Here is a 24,311-nt window from a genome sequence, read left to right as displayed (position 1 = left end):
ATATTGAGGGAAAACCAGTATGCTTTATTTATATAAGCAAATTCATATGCTTTGCACATATTTATTATTAATTTTTTATTTTTTATTTAATTTCTTAATTGTATATTGGTGTGTATGTATTAAAGAATCACTCAACTTAAAAATTTAAACTTATAAATAAGAGTTGCAATAATAGTTCTTGAGAGTACCATGATCTTTTATTGGAAACCAAGTGGCTAAATGATATTACAATAGCCAAAATAATGATAAGGGCCAAGTAATGGGTAATTGGGTAACGGATAATATGCAACCTTAATACTCCGACACTCGGAGAAGAAAATTACTCGCTGAAATTATACCAGCGATACTTAGGATCAACTTTGAAGATAAGGATCTCGAGATATCTACCGTGATTAGAATCCCATTCGGATAAGGACTTAGTCAAGCAAACCCCTAGCACTACTCAAGTACAGAACTCCTAATTCTAATAGAAGACAACATCAAAAACTTATATAAAGATCATCAGGTATGCATACTAATCACTTTTCTATTCATCCTATTGTCTAGTTTCTATTACTGACTTAAGCATCAGAGTGGTGATCATCTAACCCACCCAATGTTCTTTTTTCTTACATATTCAATTCCTACATCCAACATCCATAACTTACTAAAGAGGAGAACAACATTATTGGTGCCATCTGTGAGAAGTATTATTCTGATAATTCTTTCCATAAAAACAAAACTATGTGATCATTGTTTCTTCCTCCTCACTGTTACCGTTCCAAAACTTTTACTCGTGGAACCACTACCGATCCTGATTGACTTCTGTAACAGTATTGGCACCACTAATAGTGCCAATATCATTGAAGTTACCCCCACCCTCCCCCCCCCAGCCTCTCAACCTCTTATGACCTTGGAGTAGTTGACACAACATATTAAGGAACTAGAAGCAAAAAATGCTGGACTAAAAAACTACAATGCTCAACTGGAAAGTTCGAGTGCCACTGAGAATAATGCCATTCCAGTCCACAAAAACCGCAACAGTCGAAGGGCAAAGAGAAAGTAGGCTATTATGAGGCCAATTCCATAAGAGAAGGCATTGATTGGGGCAAAATTAAGACCCTGCCAAAATTCTAGAATAATTTTGACCTTGAGGAAGACTTTGGTGTGGCAGACTATTCTCCTTTAACGAATGAAATTCTGGCTAAACCTTTCTCCTCAAAGTTCAAGTTGCTCACCCTTGACAAATATGATGACATATTTGATCCAAGAAGTCACCTGGCAAATTTCAGAACTATAATACAACTATAGAATATTAATGGCTTATGCAGGGTCTTCCCGTCAACCTTGACAAGGCTTGCTTAGAAGTGGTATCAACGCCTTCATCATAGTTTAGTCCTGAGTTTCCAGCACCTAGCCTTAGAGTTCAAACAAAGATTCATCACCTGCATCCCACTAAAGAAGTTATCATTTGATTTGCAAAAGGTCAAGCAAAATCCGAGTGAGTCACTAAGAAGTTACATTGACCGTTTCAATGCAAAAGCCATACAGGTCAAGTAACCAAACCACGAAACTGCTTGTAAACCATTAAAAAAGGGTCTTCCAATGTCAAATTTATTGATTCCTTCATAAAAAACCTAGCTCTCTATAACGGTTGGGCTCCAACCACTAGAGAAATTGTCCGCTTTGGTTATAAGCCTCACAGTTTTGTCCCATAAGTGGAATGGAGAACTTCTCAGGAGGTTACCCATCCTAGGATTTTTCTCAAGCGAGCATGCTTAACCCTGGAGTTCTTCCAACTCTCCAGGCCATTCCACCAAAAGGCGCCTCTTAGCGATTAGTTCTCCCATTTTATATATCATTACTTTTTGAATCCAAGACCATCTCCGTGCTTTGCCGATGTGTTTGGGACCTTTATGTATTTATTAGAATAAATTACATATGTACATAATTTATCTAGTTTAATTATCCTTAGAGTAACTTGGTAAATAAATAAATTAATTAGTTACATAGAACTTTTTATAAATTAAAGTTATTTGTAAATTAAATTGTCAATAATAAATTAATTTTAGTCATTTAGTAAATTTTATTTAATTTAATTTAGCAATCTTAAAGATAGACAGTACTTGTGCATGAAAATTATTTGTAAACAACAATCTTTATGTGAATTACTTGCGTGTATAAGTTTACAAATTGCATTTTTAGGTAAGACGTTTGATAAATGAATAATAAATAAAACTTTTTCAAACATTACTAGAGGACTGGCACTCAAATTAATGAGGTTAGACTGGACTTAAAGGATGCCTAACACCTTCCCCTTACGTACCCACTATTCCAAACCTAGACATTAGGCTATGGTATGACGGTTGTGGAATCTCTACAAAGAGTAAGTTGCCATCAACGACCCTATCAGAAAATTAAGTGCATCAATCAAGTTCCTTTGCTTGTTCCTTCAGAAATTGATGCCTCAATAAGATGTTCCTTAGAAAAAATAATAAATATGTCTCGGTTATTACTCTGATGGTGACTTCTGTCTATTTATACCTTTATGGCTTAAATCTTTAGTACTATAGTAGTGTTATGGGAAGATAGTACTTACCAATGGACTCAATTCTATAAAGATTACATAAATTGCATGTCTATGAAATATTGTCTAAGGAAGTGGTACTTAAGTGAGACCGAAGTACCTCTACCATTTTTCCTGGGCATTACCTAGTGCACTTTATACAATCCTAGTAGATGATCTTTCGTTTTATGCCACGTGACCCCTCGCAACATTCAATAAAAAGTGAGAATAACTTTTGTAAATGTTCATGAAAATAGGAAGTAGCACAAGGCATATTAGTGCTGAAATTTTGGTGAACTTTTAATTCGAATTAATTGATTCATGTGTATAGTATTTCCTGTTCTATTTAATAGGAATCTAGGTTTAAACTAAGGTCATCATGATTTTTTTAGAATTTTAAAATACTTACACTAAGGAAAAGTTTAAATTGAAAGATACTTTTCATTATGCATGAAATAATGGGATCTAACAATACAAGCTAAATGAGGGATTATTACAAATAGCTTGTATGTTACATAGTAGAGAGAGATACAAGAAAGGGAAGAAGTGAAAAAAAAAATAGAATTATATATATTTAAATAAATATATATTATTCTATAATGGCACTTGGCATGTATATGTGTAAAATAAAATAATTATCTTATTTTAATTTTCGTAAATAAATTATGAATAGTATATTTTTTTAGCAAGTATACGTTTTTATTAATAAATAGACATATCTATTGTCCTACTTCTATTGACATATCTATTGTCCTACTTCTATTTCTCTTTCTTCTCTTTTAGTCTCTCTAAACTTTGTTTGTACACAAAATATTCACAAGAAATCTTCAGGAGTTATTATCTACAAATTTCAGGCTTTATTGTATCCTAGAGTTATATTGTCATAATCTTGTAGTAATCTAGTGAAAGCAATTAATATTTTAAAGATAGTGATTCATTACGCCTTAAAGCCTATTATACGCCCAGTGCCTCAACAGTATTAATATTCCACATTGATTTGTGACTTGAGCTAACTTTTGGAGTGAGTTGGGCTCAACTCATTTTCTTAAGATGATATCAGAGTCTTCCCAGTTACTTACTGTTATGCCTCTCATAAGTGTTTTGCGCTTTGAGTATTAATATCCCACATTGATTTAAGATAAGGATAATATGCTCTTATAAGGTTTTAGACACTCCCTTTTTTTTTTTTCTTAACTAACTTTTTATGGGTGAATTAGCTTCAACCCATTTTCTTAAAAAATCATTAGTAAAATGATTGATTATAACACAAATGTTATATATGAAATGATGGCTAATTTTACTCCTATGTTACATTCCTTGAAAATTTATTATGTCTTTCGTACATGTAATGTTAGGAATATTTAGTATATAAATCGAAAATTTTATTTCTATAAAAAATAAGTAATTCATGAGATTATATTCAATGTATTTTTATTGCAGACTTCAATATTTAAATTTACCTAAAATCTAGTGCCAATTTGGCTTCAAAATTAAGTCGTGAGCCTCCTTCACCAATAATAATAATAATAATAATAATAATAATAATATTTGTTTTTGAAGAATTTTAACCATCTTAAATACTAAAACCTTGGCATCTAATGCAATTTTTGCGATTATCAAACTTGTTCAAAATTCTAGTCAACTGATTTTAAGGGAAAGCTACGTTCAAATGCACACATATATGTAAAAGCTGAATATTAAGAAATAGTTTATAAAAATAAGCCACTTTAATAATAATTGTCATTACGTGACATATTAATATCAAAATTAATATAATAATAAAAATAATATATTAATCAATTTATTTTAAAATTTAAAATTAAATAATATATATTTTTTATCAATTATAAAATTATATTAATTCCTATTAAAAAATTTATCATTGCTAAAAAGTAAAAGTTATTAAAATAAAATTATGTCCGAAAAATAATGATTTTTGCCCTTAAATTTAGACGGACTCGTGCATAAATTCTGATAATTTTGGTCTACTCACCGACAAAATTTAGGTGTCGTTCTATTCTTTATAAGGAAAAATTAATTTTTAGTCCCTGAGGCATTTCATAATTAAAACATTTATTCCTTTATTTTTACTCAATAATTTTATCTCTGAGTTTTGAAACCGTAAAAAATGAGGTCTTTCCATTCAAAGTGTTGTCAATAAATTATGAAATGACCATATTACCCTTGATTAAATTGAAAATTTCCTAAAACTACCACCCTCTCTATACATCTCTCATCATTCAAAAATTTTCATTCCAATAATAATTTTTCTCTTAGTAATTTCATTGAACGAATTTTTCTTGGCTGAACTCTGTTCATCATAGATCTAAGACATAATATATATAGTGAAACCTATCTATTAAATACATAAATCTCATAAATTTAATGTCTTAAATCTATAGTGAATTGAGTGTAGATAAAAATTTTCCTTCATCAAATAAGAGAAAAAGCATTACACAAATCAATATGCATTTCTCATTTGCTTGTTGAACAAGCATATTCTTGTCTATCTACTACAATAATAGCAATAGAACCAAAGCTATCCGATCCAAACAAACAACGGAACGATTCATCCCTTCACACTTGACCGAACCAGAACAAATAAAAGTGTACTTCCAAATAGCAAAATCAAATAGCATCCCCTTGTGATCCTACAACAGGCCCCCACCCTTCTTAATTTCGTAAGTGTCTTTCTGCAAAAACAATATTGTTAATACAAATTTATCCACAAATGGCAGTGACACAACTACTAATTATTAGGATTTGAATCATGACCTTTGAGATAAATATTCAACTACTAATTATTCACCGATTAAAATGAGTAAAAATTAGGCTTAGTGGTAAAAGAATTTATATTCTTTGGACTTTTCATAATTTTAAGACTAGTTATTTTTATAGCTCAAAATCAAAATTGAAGAAATTAAATGGTTAAAATACAAAAATTAATTGAAAATAAATTTAATTTTGGTATATAGGAAAATAATTAATTTTTAAAATTAAACTAAAATTATAAAAGAAAATTAGCAATAATTATAAAAAGTCAAAGCTTAAAAATTATACAAAACTGGAATTGCACTTATGTAATATAAAATGAATATTCCACATTTTGAAAAATCATGTTAAAATTGTCCCCAAAGACATAAAATTTAAAATAAATATTTAATTATATAATTAAAGTAAAATAATAAATAATTTGCATAATGCAAGACTAAGACTGGTTGTTTATCTAAATTTGATTCAACTCAAGTGCTCAAACCTATTATTTTTTCCAAGATTAATTTAAAAGAAAATAAAGTTGTGTGGAATTGAAAGTTATGGATTTGGATCACATACCTTATTTGAGAGGTTTAAAAAATATGAATTTAGATTTGAAATAATAATATTACTTATTTTATTTGAAATATATATATATATATTAAAGCCAAATCTTAAAAAAAAGTTTTATAAGAGTGTGTCATGTAAACTAATAAGAATGCTTATAAAATTGCCTCATGACACCTTTTTTATTTTTGTTTTTATTTTTAAATTTATATATAAAAATTCATTTATCATATTAAATATTAATTTTTTATCTAAATAATTTTAAATTTAAATTATTAAAATTTTATCTCAATTATTAAAATTTAAAATTATTTTTAATCATTTTTTAAAAAATTTAAATTTTCTAATGTTTACAAATTCAAACATTGTAAAATTATATTCAACATATTATGTTTCCTTAAAATTAATTATTTTTTATATTAAATAAAAAGAATGAATTATTTATATATATATATATATATATATATATATATATATATTAAAGATAAACTTTGAAAATATTTAATTTAACTTATCATATTAAATATTAACTTTAATCTAAATATTTTTAAATTTCAATTATTAAAATATTAATTCATACAAAAAAATTAATTGTTATTTTAAAATTTTTTTACTACGTCATTTAAAATTTCTTAAATTTTTTCTCTGACCATTTTTTAATCAATTTTTTATTAAATTAAAAAATTAAATTTTTAAAAAATTTTTAATATATATTGAAATAATTATATTAAATATATGCAATAACCTTCGTTATTTTTTTATATTTTTTATAAAAAAATAATTTATCATATTCAATAGTAATTTTTAGATAAACATTTTTAAATTTTAACTATTAAAATCCCATCTCACACAAAAATATAAATAGTTATTTAAAATTCATTTTATTAAATCTTTTCAGAATTTTAAAATTCTTAAATTTCTATTCATCATAATATCTCAAAAAATTAACCAACTTTTTAATTAAACTTCTATTAAATTAGAAAAAGAGTAAATTATTTATAGATAATGATATTTCAAAAATGCCATGAGGCATATGTGTTTTTTTTCTCTTCTTTATTTATCTTTTGTTGCTATGTTAGAAATAATAAAAAATAATATATTAGTCATTTTATTTAACGCTTGAAATAAAATTATAATTAATTAAAAACTTTGTTATTAAAATTTTATAATAAAATCATGGATATATAAAATATAGAAAAACACATATTGAATAATATTAATAAAACAAAAAATAAATAATTCATATAACGTGGGCAAATCGATTAGTTGATAATAAATCTAATAATTTTTTTTTATATTTACCTTATTTTAAATTTAAAATTTGAAATTCTTTTTTATTATCCAAACAAAATATTTTTAAATTCTAAATTTCAAATATAATATTTAAAATCTAAATATATTAACCTAAATGCAATACAGAATATATTTTATATATGTAATTTATCAATAGAGTATTATGAAACTAAAATTGTATTTATAAATTATTTCAAAAAAGTAATTGAATTTGGGGTTGAGTTGAGTGTTGCGTCCTTATGAGTGAAATAAAAAAAAAAAAAAAAAGAAAATTGAAATTGATAGAAAAAAAAAAAGTTAGCCAATAGGCAGATACTTGGACGTATAATCCTCGATCATTTTTTTGTAACTTAATTTGCCATGTTAATTAATTGTATTGCTAATTTTACCAATTGTATAAGTATAGTATAATTTTATATAATTATAGTGCATATTATGAAATCCACTTATTTCTTAAAAAAATAATAATAAAAAAATAACAATTTGTCCAAAAATAAAGATGATTGGATCACTTTTTCTTTTTTTCCAACAATGACCTTTTCTTTCCAAATTTTCTTTTATAATTATTAGAGTGAGAGATAGGTATAATTTGGTAGGAAATAGTATTACAGTATTTATAAGTTCTGAATATGGAGGCGAATTTAGTGTTAATAAAATTATATGTTGAGGTGGTTTTAGTATTTAATAAAACTGTATGGTGAAAAAAAAAAAATTCATGTGACTGAGCCAACTAAAAGGGGATTGAGAGTTAATTTTTGTTGATGTTTTGGGGGGGTGGGGTGTGTGGGGGGTTGGGGTTAGGTAGAATATATGCATAAGATAAATGTTATTGAAATGGGTTCAGACAAATCTTGTATATCAGGAATATGAACTGATGAAGAATATAGCGGTACATGTATTAGTACCCTGTTCATCTGGTATGAAATCTACAGGTTTCCTTCTCATCGTGTTACAAAAGATGCTATCTGGGTTTTGTTTGGTAAAAGATTCCAAGAACTTGACCTGATGAGGATTCTATGCCCTTGATTGTTTTGGTGGTGGTGGCGGTGGTGACCAACTCTTGTATCTCCAATATCTCAGCGGTTAGTCCTGTTCCTGATTTTGATTGCCACATCCTGTGGGATGAATTTCCCAAACACACTTACCCTGCTTTGCTTCTGCTCTATCAAGTGTGTCTCCAACTCTGTAATAATTGCAGAAAAGGGTAAAAAAGATTGAAAAGAAATGCAATTTGGACTGAAAATATGTGTGAATATATATATATATATATATGCATATATATACCTTGTATATCAGTAAGGGCTCTCCTTACTTTTCTGTAACATCCATTGCAGTCGATGTTGATCCTCATCACCATGCAGTAGAACTGCATAGTGATAATTTTTTTGAAGATTTACTAATGGGTTGGAATGATAAAAGAGAAACTTCTCTAACCCAAGTTGTTCTCCAGCTTCAAATTGGCTGCTAGAGACGGAGGAAATGCTTTTGGAATAGAAAAAGCTAACTGTATTTGATTAATGAAAAGGCATCGAATTAGATTTATTGCAGTTGATTTTGTGGGAATTCTCCCTTTTTGATGTGGAATCTGATCTCAAAAATTTTTTATGTGTTGGTGGAGGGGAAAGGCATGGTTAGTGTTGTGGCTGTAGCGTAGCTTGCTCATTATTCTAGGCTTGTTCTGTTGACATTGTTCATGGAATGTGCAGTTCTAGAGGGGAGCATCTTTTTCTTGGGAATGTGCAGATCTCAAATGGGGAATTGCAACTGATGAGTTAGATATATTCGAAAGAAATTTTTCATGGGATATCCCAACATAAATTCTGAGTAGCAATTCTTGTTGAATAACAGAAACCATCCCTCTTGTTTTGTGTATAGAAATGGCCCATTGCTTGATTTATGTAATTATCTGCAGAATTATACTCGGCTGCTTATCAACATCATTAGCATAATAGGTTCTACAGCATGAAATTAACCAGAATGAACACCATCTCAGATGACATGCATACAAAAGATGCAAAACTTATGTATGGAATGGAAATAAAGCAACCCTGGAGGCTTTGGCAGAAGCAGCAGCAGAGGAACCTTTGGCACTAGATTTACGAGTAAGGGTCACTTTCTTCTCTGCAACATGCACCACAACAGATTCAATATCTGCAAACATATGTTCACAATGAGGACAATCATCAAGAATCGAGAATATATCATATGTATAGAATTGGTATTTACCATCAATTCTTGAAATTGCATCAGCCACCCTCTTTTGGCACATGGCACATCCTAAATCAGCTGCTAAACCAACTTCCTCAACCTACAATCAATTCAAAATTTGTCAGTGTAGGATGTCAGAAATTCAACAAATACTAAAAAATATAAGAAAGAAAACTAACAGAAGAAGTATCAAGGGGAGGAAGGAGTAGTCTATTATTGGATTTGTAGGTTGTGAGTTTAGCAAGCTTGTTCTTAGCCCAAGATGCCATAAGATCATATGTTTGATTTCAATGACTCATCATTATGGACTCCAAGGAATTAGAAATAGAAGGTGAGGTAGAGAACATAATATTGGACCATTTTTTATTGAGAAAACATAACTTTTGGTTGTTGGAACAGCAAAGAGATAGAGATAGAGCATGTGATGGTGTAACAAATTTGATACGGGTTTTTTTTTTTTTTTTTAATGTAGTTTAATGCACCAAATAAAAATTGATGGGCTATACAACAGTAACCATATTCTTCAGTGGCAGTCTCTCGGTAACCCTCCCGTCCTTTGGGCAAGGGAAGGTCTCTCCTCCCGTCCGAAGGTTGAATCCACCCTCATCCTCCTATCAGCTGAGTTACGAACACTTCCTTGTGTTACTAATGGCAATTAGTATTTTGATTTTTACTTTTTTACAGTCAATCGATCAAAGTACAAAATCATGAGTAGAGTAGACAAAGTGGTCAGTCCTCTACCCCATCTGCCATTATCATATCTGTTTTAGCAGAATGTCTTATTTAATTTTGTGGGGCGAACCCTCTTTTGTTAGTCAAATCTTAATAAAACTATACTATATAATGACAAGCCTATTAATCATGATAAGTGAAAATGCTAGTGAAGTCTAAAAATGCAATAAGAGTGACAAATTTATAATTCTTTCCAATATCTTTCATTAAGTATAAATGTTAGTCAATAAATCTTTTTTTTAATTCTACTTCCATGGATTCTAAGAGTTTTTATCCTTTTATACTTTGGAATTTTTTAAAATAAAAAATCAATTTAAATTAAAATTTTTAATTTTTTGCATTACAGTATTACCCTAATTATATATAATATTGTATATATAAGGTTTGAGATATGAATGGTTAGATTTTATAATTTAATACACAAAAGCAAAGTGCCTTTCATTTTCATATGCACATTCTCTCTTCAAGCTGTATCAGATTACCACAAGGAAATTATCAAGAGCTCTGATAAATATCCCAACTTTGGAAAAATTTCAAATTATTACAATTTATATCGTTAATGTTTAATTTTATATTGCACTTAATTATATAATTAATATTTTAAATAGTAAGAATATCAAATGCTCGAGTCCCCATTTTATAATATAAAAAAAATCCTAAATTCAAAATTTAATAACTCTCTTTTAAAACTTTCAGAAGCAAAATAAATATAGTGCTGTAATTTTTTCTGATAAGGAATTAGAGAAATGAAAACTCAAAATTGATATCTATCAGGTAAGTAATATATTCTTCACTATTAGACTAAATTAGATTAGACAAATGTTATTATTTTTTGAAACTTGATATTTCAAGGCACTTATTGTAACACCTATAATTTTTAAATTAATTATTTTATGGATAACTATTAATATTTTATTTTATTTAAATTTGGAGAAATTATTTGAAATTTTTCGAATTTTTGAAATCAGGTTCGATTTTTTAAAAATATAAAACTTTGATGATTTTTAAAAATTTATTTAAAGACTACGTGGTAAAACTAAAAATATATTTAGATCCTACGAATTTTTCTGAGTTTTCTAGAATTTTTTCGAAATTTGTGGGCCTCATTTTTTGTCCCAAAATAAAGTAAAAATTTAATTTCGAGTATCCTAAATCGAACCGGCAGAATCGAACTGAATTGAATTGGACCGATTGAATCGAAACGGTCCTTTCTTCTTCCTTTTTCCCTCTCCCTTTCTCCTCTAGACGCCATTTTTCTTCCTCTCATTTCTCTCTCCTCCCTCTCCCTCTGCGCCGGCCACCGCCTCCCCTCCCTCCTCGCAGCACCGGCAACCTCCCTTGCCCTTCCCCAGTCGCCGGCAAGCCTCCAGGCGGCCGGAAAATTGCGCCAAACTCCTCCTCTGTGCACGCGACTTTCCATTTTCCCGGGCTGATTTCGACCAATCCGGCCACTAATCGGACTTGGTCTTATTGCAAAACACATCTACACCTTGAGAGCTTTCTATAGACACCAAGAACACAAAAATCTATCGAGCGGTTTGTCCAATTTTTACTCAGAAAGTTTTAGCCTATTTTGATTTTTGAGCTAGATCTCTCGAAAATCGTAAAACCCACCAAAAATCCGAGAATACCGGAGTGCTACACTCGACGAGAGCTTCGCGGCAATACTCATTTAAAATTTTTCCGATACCGTTTTCCAGTGGATCCTGCGAAACTTCGCAGTGTTTTTCCGAGCATTAAATGAGTTCAGAAAATTCCGTAAAATTATATACTAACCCCCGTGTTGTGGGCTTCGCATAGGTACCTTTAATTCGAGAAAATTCAATAGTTACTCGGGTCTGTAATTTCGCACCGAGCAGGCAAGCTATCGAAAAAGTTTCAGAATTGGGTCGAAATTATAGGCTACCCCATCATTTTCAGATGTTTCAGGGGTGCATCCGAGGTCGGAATCAGCATAGGTAAACCCGAACTCTACTTTTTCTTAATTATCTAGTGCCTGATTTCGATTAAAAAATCTATAAAATATACGTGGTAGGTTAAAAATTTATAATTCCTTTTGCATTAGCTAAATAATATTGCTAAGGATCGTAAGGTAAAGTTTTAGAATTTTTAGAGCTCATTTGGGCAGTGGCTTGAGAGACACTCGCTGGGACCCGGTCCTTTATGGATAAGTCGGGATAGGCACAGCACGAGATTATCTTGCTGGCCCCCGCATTTGGTTTATCAAGGGAAAGTCCAGCTTGAGAGACACTTGCTAGCAGAAGTTTGATTAAGAGAGCTGTATAAGGGATCAGCTCCCAAATATGTACTGTTTGAACATTATTGGGTGTGTGAGTGCTCCAAATTGCCTTTTTGCTGTTATGATGTGATGTGTATGAAAATTTCGATGATAATGTATTCCACTCCTTAGGATGCATTAGCTCTAGGTAGCTATAGAAATTGTAGTTAAAATTGGTATTTTACTCTCTGAGTTGAACGCTCACTCCTGTTCACCTTATTATTTCAGGCTACAGGAGGATTACTTATTGTGACTAACTTGCTCCTCTTCTTCGCAGGTCAATTAGTAATATCTAATGTATTTTGAATAATTTAGCCAAACTTTTAGACTCTGCATGCGTTAGGAGTATTTTAATAAATTTGATACTGTTATATAATATTATGTTGAATTTGTAAGAACATTAAATGCAAGTATGTTTGAGTGTGATTGGATTGGATGAGGGAGCTGAGCTCCCATTTGATCTATGACATGATGAGTATGTGGAGGGTGAGCTAAGCTCCCCAAATTATTATATATACAGGTCGGACGAGTCAAAAACTTCCCATTATATGGTCCATATTATGGACGGACTCTGTCCGGTTGAATTCTTGAAATTGGGCTTAAAATGGGCCTTAGGATTGGGTTAAGGAATAGTTAGGCTTACTACGGGCCTCAGGGACTGGCCCAGGTTCTAGTGCCGGTCTGGCCTATAGGTTGGGTCGTCACAAAATGTGGTATCAGAGCTTAGGCTCCAGATTTATAGGGAATACATGTCTAAAGTTTTGAGAAGAGTCTAATAGGAGTCACATGCAGAGAATAGGGTCCACATTAATCATTGCATTGTCATCTTTGCTTCTAGTTTTTGCTTCATATAATTGTGTGTAAATATGAGTCTATAGAGCTGTGTAACATGCCATTCTAAATTTTGTGGGCTAATACTGCTGAATTTCAGAAAACTGCATAGAAGCAGAAGAGTTGCCACTATACCAGAGCGGGATGTGCCAGATGAGGTGTCGGCACAAGATGAGGTGCCTGCCCCGATGAGGCAGGGCAGGAGACCTAGAGCTGCACAAGCAGAAGAGTAGTCGCTCAAGCAAAAGAGCAGCTGCCACCAGTACAGGAATACTTTTTTATGGCCTAGGGTCCTATGGACCCAATGGCAGCTACCCTAGCCAGATTGCAAAGGACCATTGATATGATAGCACAATATATGGTCCACCCTCCACAACAGCAGCAGCCCACCGCACCAAGAGAGGAACTTTACAAACAAATAATAAATTTTAAGAAGTTGGTATCTGGTATCTATGATGTAACTGATGATACTTATCAGTTTTTGGACTCCTACAAATAGGCAGGGGTGGAACTATAGTTAACCAATAGGAGATTGGTAGAGTGTGTGCAGCATGTATTGGGGCAAATGCTAAGGCAGTGGATTATAGACTATGTACTACCTCGTATTGAGAGATTATCTTAGACCCAGTTTGTGGAACTGTTCGTCAACAGGTTTGTGCCATAAAGCTTCAGAGACCAAAAGCAATGGGCCTTTGAGGCCTTAAGGCAGAATGACAGATCCGTAGATGAATATGCTACATAATTTTTAGAACTGAGTAGGTATGCCTCTACAGCAGTGGCTATAGAAAGTATGAAGGTAAAGAGGTTCCTAAAGAGGCTGGACATGAAGTATGCAAACCTGGCTATGATGTTTGATCAATCTTTCGATGTAATAGTTGATCGAGCTCGACAGATTAAAATTAGCTATACAAGAGATGACAGCGGAAGGGAAAAGAAGAATAGAGCAGAGGGTTCTTCAGGTGTTTCCTAAATGGATACCTCGGATAGTGGAGGCCAAAGTCATTACAGAGGAAGAAGTAGAAATAATAAGAAGGGTGGTTTTAAACGCATATCTTGAGGATTCAGACCAGGATACGAATCCAATAGTGGTTACAGTTCGGGTTACAGCAGTTCTGGGTCTGGTTTAGGATCCTCCTTGACACCTTGCGCGCAGCGTGGAAGAGGACATTTAGGACCTTGTATGATGGGTTCAAGAGTATGTTTCTGGTGTGGCCAGTAGGGCCACTTTGGTAGAGAATGTCCCATGTTCGGTGAGCTACAGATGGGGTCACAAGGTTCTGCTGCAAATGTTCTTCGTCAATTGTATCCTGGTACTTCCAGCATGGCAGGCAGTCAGTTTAGTGGCCAACAGAGCCGAGGACAAGGAAGATATGGATTTAGAGGCAGGTCAGGAGGTAGAAGTCAACTTTAGGGTTATGCAATGCATGGTAGGGTTCAAGCTCGAGTTTTTACCATGACCCACTAGGATGCTCAGGCTTTCAATGCAGTTGTGGTAGGTATTCTTCTAGTCTGTTCCTATGAGGCTCGTGTTTTAATAGATCCAGGTGCTACGCACTCATTTGTCTCCCCCGTTTTTGCCATGAGATTGGGTAGGAGCCCTACAACTTTAGAATGCCCCTTGTCTGTAGCTACCCCTTTTAGTGACAACATAGATGTAAATATGATTTTTTCGGGTAGCCTAGTGGTAGTGGATGGAAGGATCCTCCCAGCAGACTTAGTTCTTTTACTAGTAATGGATTTCGATGTAATTTTGGGAATGGATTGGCTGGCAACTCATTATGCCACTTTAGACTGCAGGAACAAAAAGGTGTACTTTCATATACCTGGTGTGGAAGAGTTGAGCTTTGATGGTGACAGGAGCGTGGCTCCATATAACTTGGTGTCAGTAATTAGTGCTAGAAAGATGTTGAGGCATGGATGTCAGGGGTATTTGGCATTAGTGAGAGATACATCCGTGGAAAGTGTTGGCATCGAGAATGTTCTTATTGTCAGAGAATTTATGGATGTTTTCCCTGAGGAGCTTTCAGGGTTACCACCAGGAAGGGAAATAGAGTTCTACATTGATATTATGCCGGGTACAAACCTCATATCAATGCCGCCTTACAGAATGGCCCCAGTAGGAGCGTTGATGGTGGAAGAGGAAGAGTTTAGCTTTGATGGTGACAGGAGCGTGACTCCATATAACATGGTGTCAGTAATTAGTGCTAGAAAGATATTGAGGCATGGGTGTCAGGGGTATTTGGCATTAGTGAGAGATACATCCGTGAAAAGTGTTAGCATCAAGAATGTTCCTATTGTCAGAGAATTTATGGATGTCTTCCCTAAGGAGCTTACAAGGTTACTACCAGGAAGGAAAATAGAGTTCTGCATTGACATTTGTGTTGGGTACAAACCTCATATCAATACCGCTTTACAGAATGGCCCTAGCAGAATTGAAGGAATTGAAGGAGCAACTACAAGAGCTTTTGGACAAGGGTTTTATCCGTCCAAGTACCTCTCCCTGGGGCGCTCTCGTTCTATTTGTGAGGAAGAAAGATGGGTCCTTAAGGTTATGTATTAATTATAGATAGCTGAACAAGGTGACTGAAGAACAAGTATCCACTTCCTCGGATCGATGATCTGTTTGATCAGCTCCAAGGGGCTAGATTCTTTTCTTAAATAGATCTATGGTTAGGCTACTATCAGTTGAGAATCAAGAATGAGGATGTGCCCAAGACAGCGTTCAGGACAAGATATGGTCATTATGAGTTCTTGGTGATATCTTTTGGACTCACTAATGCACCAGCGGCCTTCATAGACTTAATGAACAGGGTGTTCAGGCCATTCCTGAACCGTTTTGTCATTGTATTCATAGATGACATTTTGGTATACTCTCGGACTGAGGAAGAACATGTGTGGCATTTGAGGATGGTGTTGCAGACTTTGAGGGGACACCAACTATAAGCTAAATTTTCAAAATGTGAATTTTGGCTAGAAAGCATCTCATTCTTGGGATACGTGATTTCTAGTGAAGGCATTCAAGTGGATCCCAAGAAAATTAAAGCGGTAACTGATTGGCTTAAGCCTATAATAGTCACTGAGATGTGAAGTTTTCTGGGCCTAGCTAGCTACTATAAGCATTTTGTACAGAATTTCTCCAGGATAGCAGCTCCCTTAACTAAATTAACTCAGAAGAATGTTCCTTTCATTTGGACAGATGATTATGAGGAGAGCTTCCAGAAGCTTAAGGAATGTCTAACTATAGGCCCTGTGTTGACATTACCGATGAGTGGTGAAGGATATACTGTGTACTGTGATGCCTCCAGAGTTAGTTTAGGGTGTGTTTTGATGCAGCATGGGAAAGTAGTGAGTTATGCTTCAAGGCAGATAAAGAGGCAAGAGCAGAACTACCCCACCCATTACTTGGAAATGGCGGCTGTAGTCTTTGCATTAAAGATCTAGAAACACTACCTGTATGGTGAAGTGTGTGAGATTTATACTGACCACAAGAGTTTAAAGTACATCTTCCAATAGAGGGATTTAAACTTGAGGCAGAGGAGATGGATGAAACTTCTGAAGGACTATGATTGTACCATCCAGTATCATCTTGGGAAGGCCAATGTAGTAGCAGATGCTTTGAGCAGAAAATCTTCTGATAGCTTCATGCGCATATCAGCAGTAAAGAGACTGTTAATTCAGGAAGTACACGAGTTGATAGATCAAGGTCTGCTCTTAGATATTTCAGATGAGGGGCTATTATTGGTCCATTTTTCAGTAAGACCAGACCTGCAAGATAAAATCAGAGTTTCTCAGCACAGAGACCTGCAATTAATGAAGATTATAGAAAGAGTACAGCAAGGTGAATGTTGCGAATTTGGATTTGCTAGTGATGGCGCTCTTATGCAAGGTTCCAGGATATGTGAGCCCAACGTGGACAACCTCAGGAATGAGATAATGCAAGAGGCACACTATACACCCTACAGTGTCCACCCAGGCTCCACCAAGATGTACCATGATGTGAAAGATAACCACTGGTGGAATGGCATGAAGAGAGACATAGCAGACTTTGTGTCCAAGTGTTTGACTTGTTAAAAGGTGAAGTTTGAATACCAGAGGCCGTCAGGGAAGCTGCAAGAGCTCCCTATCCCAGAATGGAAGTGGGAAATGATCACTATGGATTTTGTAACTGGGTTGCCTTGTACCATGCGGGGATATGATTCGATATGGATAATTGTAGATCATCTGACTAAATCAGCTCATTTCTTACCTGTGAGAATCACCTATTCTGTTGCACAATACGCCAGGCTCTATGTTCGAGAAATAATCAGATTGCATGGAGTTCCTGCTTCCATAATATCAAACAGAGGGCCCTAGTTCACTTCTAAGTTTTGGAGAAAGCTGCAAGAGGCACTTGGCATGCAGTTAAACTTTAGTACCGCCTTTCACCCTCAGACAGGCAAGCAGTCCGATAGGACAATTCAGACACTGAAAGACATGTTTCGTATGTGTGTTCTGGATTTTGGAGGTCAATGGGATAATCAGACACCCTTAGTGGAGTTTGCTTATAACAACAGTTATCATTCCAATATCGGGATGGCACCCTATGAGGCGCTACATGGCAGAAAGTGTAAGTCTCCTCTGTGTTGAACCAAAATGGGAGAAGCAAAGGTGCCTGATGTAGACCTAGTGCAATACACTTCAGAGATAGTTCCTTTAATCAGGGAGTGATTGAAAACAGCTTTCAGTAGGTAGAAGAGTTATGCAGATCCCAGACGGAGGGATATAGAGTTTTCAGTAGGTGATTACATATTCCTGAAGGTTTCTTCAATGAAGGGAGTCATGAGATTTGAAAAGAATGGCAAGTTGGCACCTCGGTATATTGGACCTTATGAGGTTACTGATAGAGTTGGAGCAGTTGTCTATCTGTTGGAGTTATCACCCAGCCTTTCTCATGTTCATCTTGTATTTCACATCTCCATGCTCAGGAAATACATACCAAATCCCTCTCAAGTGCTACAACCGGATACAATAGAGTTGAAAGAAGACTTGACGTTTGAGGAGTAGCCAGTAGCCATAGTGGACTACCAAGTGTGGCAACTAAGATCAAAATAGATCCCTATGATTAAGGTATTGTGGATGAGCCAATCAGTAGAATAATGTACCTGGGAGTCAGAGTGGGACATGCGTAGCAAGTATCCTTATTTGTTTAATGTGTAATTATGTTCTTTTATTTTGTCTTGTGTAAAAATTCAAGGATGAATTTTCTATAAGGGGGGAAGAATGTAACACCCATAATTTTTAAATTAATTATTTTATGAGTAGCTATTAATATTTTATTTTATTTAAATTTTGAAAAATTATTTGAAATTTTTCGAATTTTTGAAATGAAGTTCGATTTTTCGAAAATATAAAACTTTGATAATTTTTAAAAATTTATTTAAAAACTACGCGGCAAAACTAAAAATATATTTAGACCATATGAATTTTTTTGAGTTTTCTAGAATTTTTTTAAAATTTTTGAACCTCGTTTTTTGTCTCAAGGTAGAGTAAAAATTTAATTTTGGATATCTTAAATTGAACCGGCAGAATTGAATCGAACCAGTCCTTTCTTCTTCCTTTTCCCCTCTCCCTTTCTCCTCCTGACGCCATTTTTCTTCCTCTTGTTTCTCTCTCCTCCCTCTCCCTCCGCGCCGGCCACTGCCTCCCCTCCCCTCCTCGCAGCACCGGCGACCTCTCTAGCCCTTCCCCTGCCGCCGGCAGGCCTTTAGGCCGCCGAAAAATTGCGCCAAAATTCTCCCCTGTGCACGCGCAACTTTCCATTTTCCTTGGCTGATTTCGGCCAATCCGGCCACCAATCGGACTGGATCTTATCCCAAAATACATCTACACCTCGAGAGCTTTCCATAGACACTAAAAACACAAAAATCTATCGAGCAGTTTATCCAATTTTTTCTCGAAAAGTTTTAACCCATTTTGATCTTTGGGCTAGATTTCTTGAAAACCGTAAACCCCACAAAAAATTCAAGAATACCGGAGTGCTCCACTCGACTAGAGCTTCGCAGCAATACCTATTTCGAATTTTTCTGACACTGTTTTCTAGTGAGTCCAGTGAAACTTTGCAGTATTTTTTCGAGCATTAAATGAGTTTAAAAAATTTCGTAAAAATTATATACTAACCCCTGTGTTGTAGGCTTCACGTAGGTACCTTCAATTCGTGGAAATTCAACAGTTATTCAGGTTTGCAATTTCGGACTCGGCAGGTAGGCTACCGAAAAAGTTTCAGAATTGGATCGAAATTATAGGCTACCCCATCATTTTCAGACGTTCCGGGCACATCCTGAAGGTCGAAATTGGCACAGGTAAACCTGAACCCTACTTTTTCTTAATTATCTAGTACCTAATTTCGATTAAAAAATCTATAAAATATTCGTGGTAGGTTAGAAAATTATAATTCCTTTTGTATTAGCTAAATAATATTGCTAAGGACCGCGGGGCAAAGTTTTAGAAATTTTAGAGCTCATTTGGGCAGTTTTTGCAAAAGGGCTAATTGTAGGGACTAAATTGTAATTTTTTAAATTATGGTTGTTGACTGTTTGGATGGGCCCAAGAGGGGCCATGTGATGTGATTGAGTTGTGAATGTATGACTTGTGGATATAGAAGTGTATTTTGAACCTTTATGCAAGTTGAATAGGTCCTAGGTATAGGGGAGACTCTACGAGATTTTCGGTACGGCTTTGCGTTTCTTTGGTCCTTTCTAAACTTGTATTGAGTCAAATATATTAAATAATTACAATGAAATTATCAGGTGAGCCGGAACAGCCTTCCTCCTCTGCCCAGCTGCTGCAGTGACCTCAGTTCAAATCTGTAAATAAAATATTAATTTTAATTATAATTTCAATATTATTGTATGTTCAGGCATGCCCATGCATCACTTATAAATATGTATCTATATAGTTAAACACTAGGCATGTTTTATATTGCATTCTTAATTGATGAAGTGCTATAGATGTTGTTTATGGTAATTTGGAGCAGTGTGCGTGCGTTGGAGTGCGTGTGGTGTGTGGTATTGAATATGGATAGGACAGGTAGACGCTGCTTAAGAGACACTGGCTGGGACCCGATCCTTTATGGATAAGTCGGGGTGGGCATGACTCGAGATTATCCCGTTGGCCCCCGCATTTGGTTTATCAAGGGAAAGTCCGGCTTGAGAGACACTCGCTGACAGAAGTTAGATTAAGAGAGCTGTATAGGGGATTAGCTCCCATATATGTACTGTTTGAATATTATTAGGTGTGTGAGTGTTCTAAATTGCCTTTTTGCTGTTATAATGCGATGTGTATGAAAATTTCGATGATATTGTATTCCACTCCTCATTATGTATTAGCTCTAGGTAGCTATAGAAATTGTAGTTAAAATTAGTATTTTACTCTCTGAGTCGAACGCTCTCCTGTTCACCTTATTTTTTCAGGCTACAGAAGGATTACTTATTGTGACTAATTTACTCCTCTTATTCGCAGGACAATTAGTAATATCTAATGTATTTTGCACAATTTAGCCAAACTTTTAGACTCCACATCTATTAGGAGTATTTTAATAAATTTGGGACTGTAATATAATATTATGTTGAACTTGTAAGAATATTAAATGCATGTATGTGTGAGTGTGATTGGATTGGATGAGGAAGCTGAGCTCCCATTTGATCTATGACATGATGAGTATGTGGAGGATGAGCTGAGCTCTCCAAATTGTTATATATTATGTTTATAGGTCGGGGGAGTCAAAAACTCCCCGTTGTATGGTCTATATTATGGTCGAACTCTATCTGGTTGAATTCTTGAAATTGGGCTTAAAATGGGCCTTAGGATTGGGTTAAGGAATAATTAGGCTTACTATAGGCCTCGGAGGCTTTAGGCTGGCTCAGGTCTTAGTGCAGGTTCGGCTCATAGGTTGGGTCGTGACACTTATCAAAATTTAAATTTAAAAGAATAAAGTATTAGAAAAATTAAGGGATAATTGTATAAAAGAAAAATTTGTACTTTTCAAATTTTTGTAATTTTACCCATACTATAAAAATTACTAATTAAATTTTAAACTTTTTAAATATTACCAATCCTATCCTATCGTTAATAACATCGTTATCTCACTAACGGAGCTGCTAAGTCAGATGTCATGATAGGATACAATTAATAAGAATTAAAAAGCATAGAGTTTAATTGGCAATTTTTTAAAGTATGGGTATAATTGTAAAAAAATTTATAAGTATAGTATTTTTTTTTTGGCAATTTTTTCCATTTATTTTAATTTATACAAAATTTCAAATTATGTTTAAAATTATGAGTTTAAAATTATGAGTTAATTAACAATTCAGATTGACTTGAAAATACTTCAATATGAAAATATAATAAAATAGTAGTGAAAGAAATGAGAATAAAATATAAGATATCTAAAATGACATGAAGTAATATCAAAGAATTCATGATCGTTAATATTGATATGAAAATAATTTTGAATATAATTGAATAATAAAAAATAATTCATATAGCCAATTTTAATTGGTTTTGAAAACTTAATTGTTATTGTATATGTTTTAATTAATTATATATAAATTTTACCATAAATATTTAAGAAAATTTTATTTTTTTAGCCTTTAGATTAAACATATTTTTTTAGCCTTTATCTGTGTAATTATTTATATTTTAAAATTTAATAATTTTTAAAAGAAATTGTGAAAAAAAACTTTGCATTTTTTTTAAGTATACTCTATATTAATAAAATTACCAATTAAATTTTACATTTTTCAATTTTTATCAATTATAGCTATGTTATCATAGGCATGACGTAACATTTGACATGGTTTTTTTTTTTAACGAGACAATGATTTTATTAATAATATAATGGAATTTATAAAAATTAAAAAGTTAATGATTTAATTAGTAATTTTTATAATATAAGATAGAATTATAAAAATTTAAAAAGTACAAATTTTTTTTACAATTATCCCAAAAAACTATAAAATTTCACATTTTAACACATAATTTAATAAAAATATATCTTAAACTTTATTTCGTTAGTATTATAAAGATAAACACCCAAATTTCGTTCATTTTATTAATGTGACAGAGAAAGTTTAATAAAATATCGTTTTTTAAAAAAATAAGTCTCATAAATACTTTTAAAAAATGAAGAAAATATTTTAATCTCATTTATTATATACTATTAACAATATTAGAGTATTTTTCTTTAAAATGTCAATTGAATAAAGTTCAAAACACCATTTTATTGAAAATTAAATCCCACACACTCCACGACCAAGTATAAGAACATTTACATATACAAAATAAATAATAAAATATAAAAATTCGAACTAATAACTATTTTATAGAAATTAAAATCTAATCAAGAATTTTGGGGCTTCACCTAAACTTTTTTATATTAAAAAAAATCTGATTAGAAAATTAATTAAGAAACTTACATTTTAGCATGATTAAATGTTGATTTCTAGCTTCCAACAAGTGGCATTATCCTCTCCATAAGGGAAATTTTCAAAAATAAAGTTTGCTAGAATTAGAGTGGCAGATTATGGAAAATGAAAGAATTTTTGCACCCTATCATTAACCCGAGCTCGATAGAGGAACAGTTAGCTAGGTTGGCAGAGCGAGAGAGAGTGAACAAGAAGTACATGCAGATTGCAGAATAACACACACCATGCATGTAACAACTCATGCTCAAAATGCACTTTCATCTTATTTAACTAATCACCATCTTAACCATAAATTTCTGATTCCAATAGCCAACATACCATCGCTTTTCTTTATCCTCAATCTCCTATTGCCATTACTGTCCTTGTTCTGCTGTTCCTCATTTTTCTTCCATCCAAAGCTGTCTCACAGTCACAGGACACCCCCATCACCCCAGACCCAACAATAGCTAATTGCACCCCACAGCTGCTGCCACTGACCCCATGTGCACCATTTGTCCAAGGCGTAGCCCAGTCACCATCACCATCTTGCTGTTACAACCTTAAGCAAGTCTACTTGCAGCAACCTGATTGTCCTTGCATCTTACTCAATGACACCAACTTGAGTTCTTTCCCTATTAACAGTACTCTGGCCCTGCAGCTGCCTGCTCTGTGTCACATCCAAGTAAAGATATCTGCTTGTTCAGGTACCATGATCTACCTAAAATTGAATTGTCTATATCGTGGCATACATCTTTGTTAAAATGACACACTATTAATACGTAAGTAATGGGATATTAGATTATCTTATTGTTTTTTTTTTTTTTTTTTGTGCAATTCTTTCATGGTTTTCTTCAAGGGCTTCCTGAAGTGCCTTCAAGTTCACCTGCTTCTCAAGTTCCCCTAGGGGCAATACCAATTCTTCTAATGGGAAACACATCAATTCTTCTGTTGCTGGTATGCAAATATTGAACTTTTGTGCTTACAAATTCTAGGGACCTTGAAATTATAATCAGGTTCTTAAATTTTTGATATATTTCCCTAATAATACTCCCCTTTTCTGGAATTTCAGCTTCTCTAATGGTTCAAGTGACACCAAGACCTGTCATCATGGGATTAGGGCTTGGTCAGAATGCTGGTAGAAAGTTTAAGGCAGAAAGGCTCTTGGTGCTTTTGGTGACTCTGGCAGCTACTCTTCTGTAATGAATACTAGTAAGGAGAGTAAGGTTTGTAATTGTATGTGGAAGGAGTAAAATAGTGAGGGTGGTGTGTGGTAGTTGAGTAGTTGTAAAGATGTTACAGCTTTTTAGGAGAAAGTCAAAGCAGTTACAGTAGTTAGGAGTGTATAAATAAAGTATATCTATATTAGAATAGGTTATTCCAATAATCAATAAACAAGAATACTTTTCTCTCATCTTTGAATATTCTTTTCTCTTCTCATCCAATCTATTTTCTTTTCTCATCCAATCTATCTGTTTTCTCATCTATTTCTCTCTCTCTCTCCCTATTCCTCTGTTTCACTTGGTTGGCAGGCTGTTATGTAACATCTTCTTACAAAAGCAATACAGTGTTTCTAATTATGAGCAAGTTGTAGCTTTTGATGGTTGTTTATCCTGCATTGGTATACTTACATAGTCTAGTATTTAGAATCAGCATTAGTCATTAT

General features: G+C 33.4%; 1 protein-coding gene and 1 pseudogene across 1 annotated transcript; one reads left to right on the top strand and one right to left on the bottom strand.

Annotated features, from left to right (window-relative positions):
• Positions 1-7,956: 7,956 nt before the first annotated feature.
• Positions 7,957-9,766, bottom strand: LOC110635143 (uncharacterized). Its single transcript, XM_021784356.2, has 4 exons — positions 9,547-9,766; positions 9,386-9,467; positions 8,444-9,310; positions 7,957-8,342 (listed from the first exon to the last, which is right to left on the bottom strand). Exons 1-3 carry the CDS (start codon positions 9,634-9,636, stop codon positions 9,180-9,182), a joined length of 303 nt encoding a protein of 100 aa, XP_021640048.1. The 5' UTR covers positions 9,637-9,766; the 3' UTR covers positions 7,957-8,342; positions 8,444-9,179.
• Positions 9,767-15,300: 5,534 nt separating this feature from the next.
• Positions 15,301-24,073, top strand: LOC110651690 (non-specific lipid transfer protein GPI-anchored 10-like; annotated as a pseudogene).
• Positions 24,074-24,311: the final 238 nt, after the last annotated feature.

The sequence above is a fragment of the Hevea brasiliensis genome, chromosome 2, assembly GCF_030052815.1.
Source record: "Hevea brasiliensis isolate MT/VB/25A 57/8 chromosome 2, ASM3005281v1, whole genome shotgun sequence".
NCBI classification, from domain to species: Eukaryota; Viridiplantae; Streptophyta; class Magnoliopsida; order Malpighiales; family Euphorbiaceae; genus Hevea; species Hevea brasiliensis.
The sequence above is the reverse complement of the archived record's forward strand: the minus strand, read 5'-3'. Positions and strand labels throughout refer to the sequence as shown.

Coding starts and splice junctions, on each gene's coding strand:
- LOC110635143 (XM_021784356.2), bottom strand. CDS start 9,636: ATGGCATCTTGGGCTAAGAACAAGCTTGCTAAACTCACAACCTACAAA. Junction 9,468..9,546: donor CTCCCCTTGATACTTCTTCT/GTTAGTTTTCTT, acceptor AATTGATTGTAG/GTTGAGGAAGTTGGTTTAGC. Junction 9,311..9,385: donor TGCAATTTCAAGAATTGATG/GTAAATACCAAT, acceptor ATATGTTTGCAG/ATATTGAATCTGTTGTGGTG.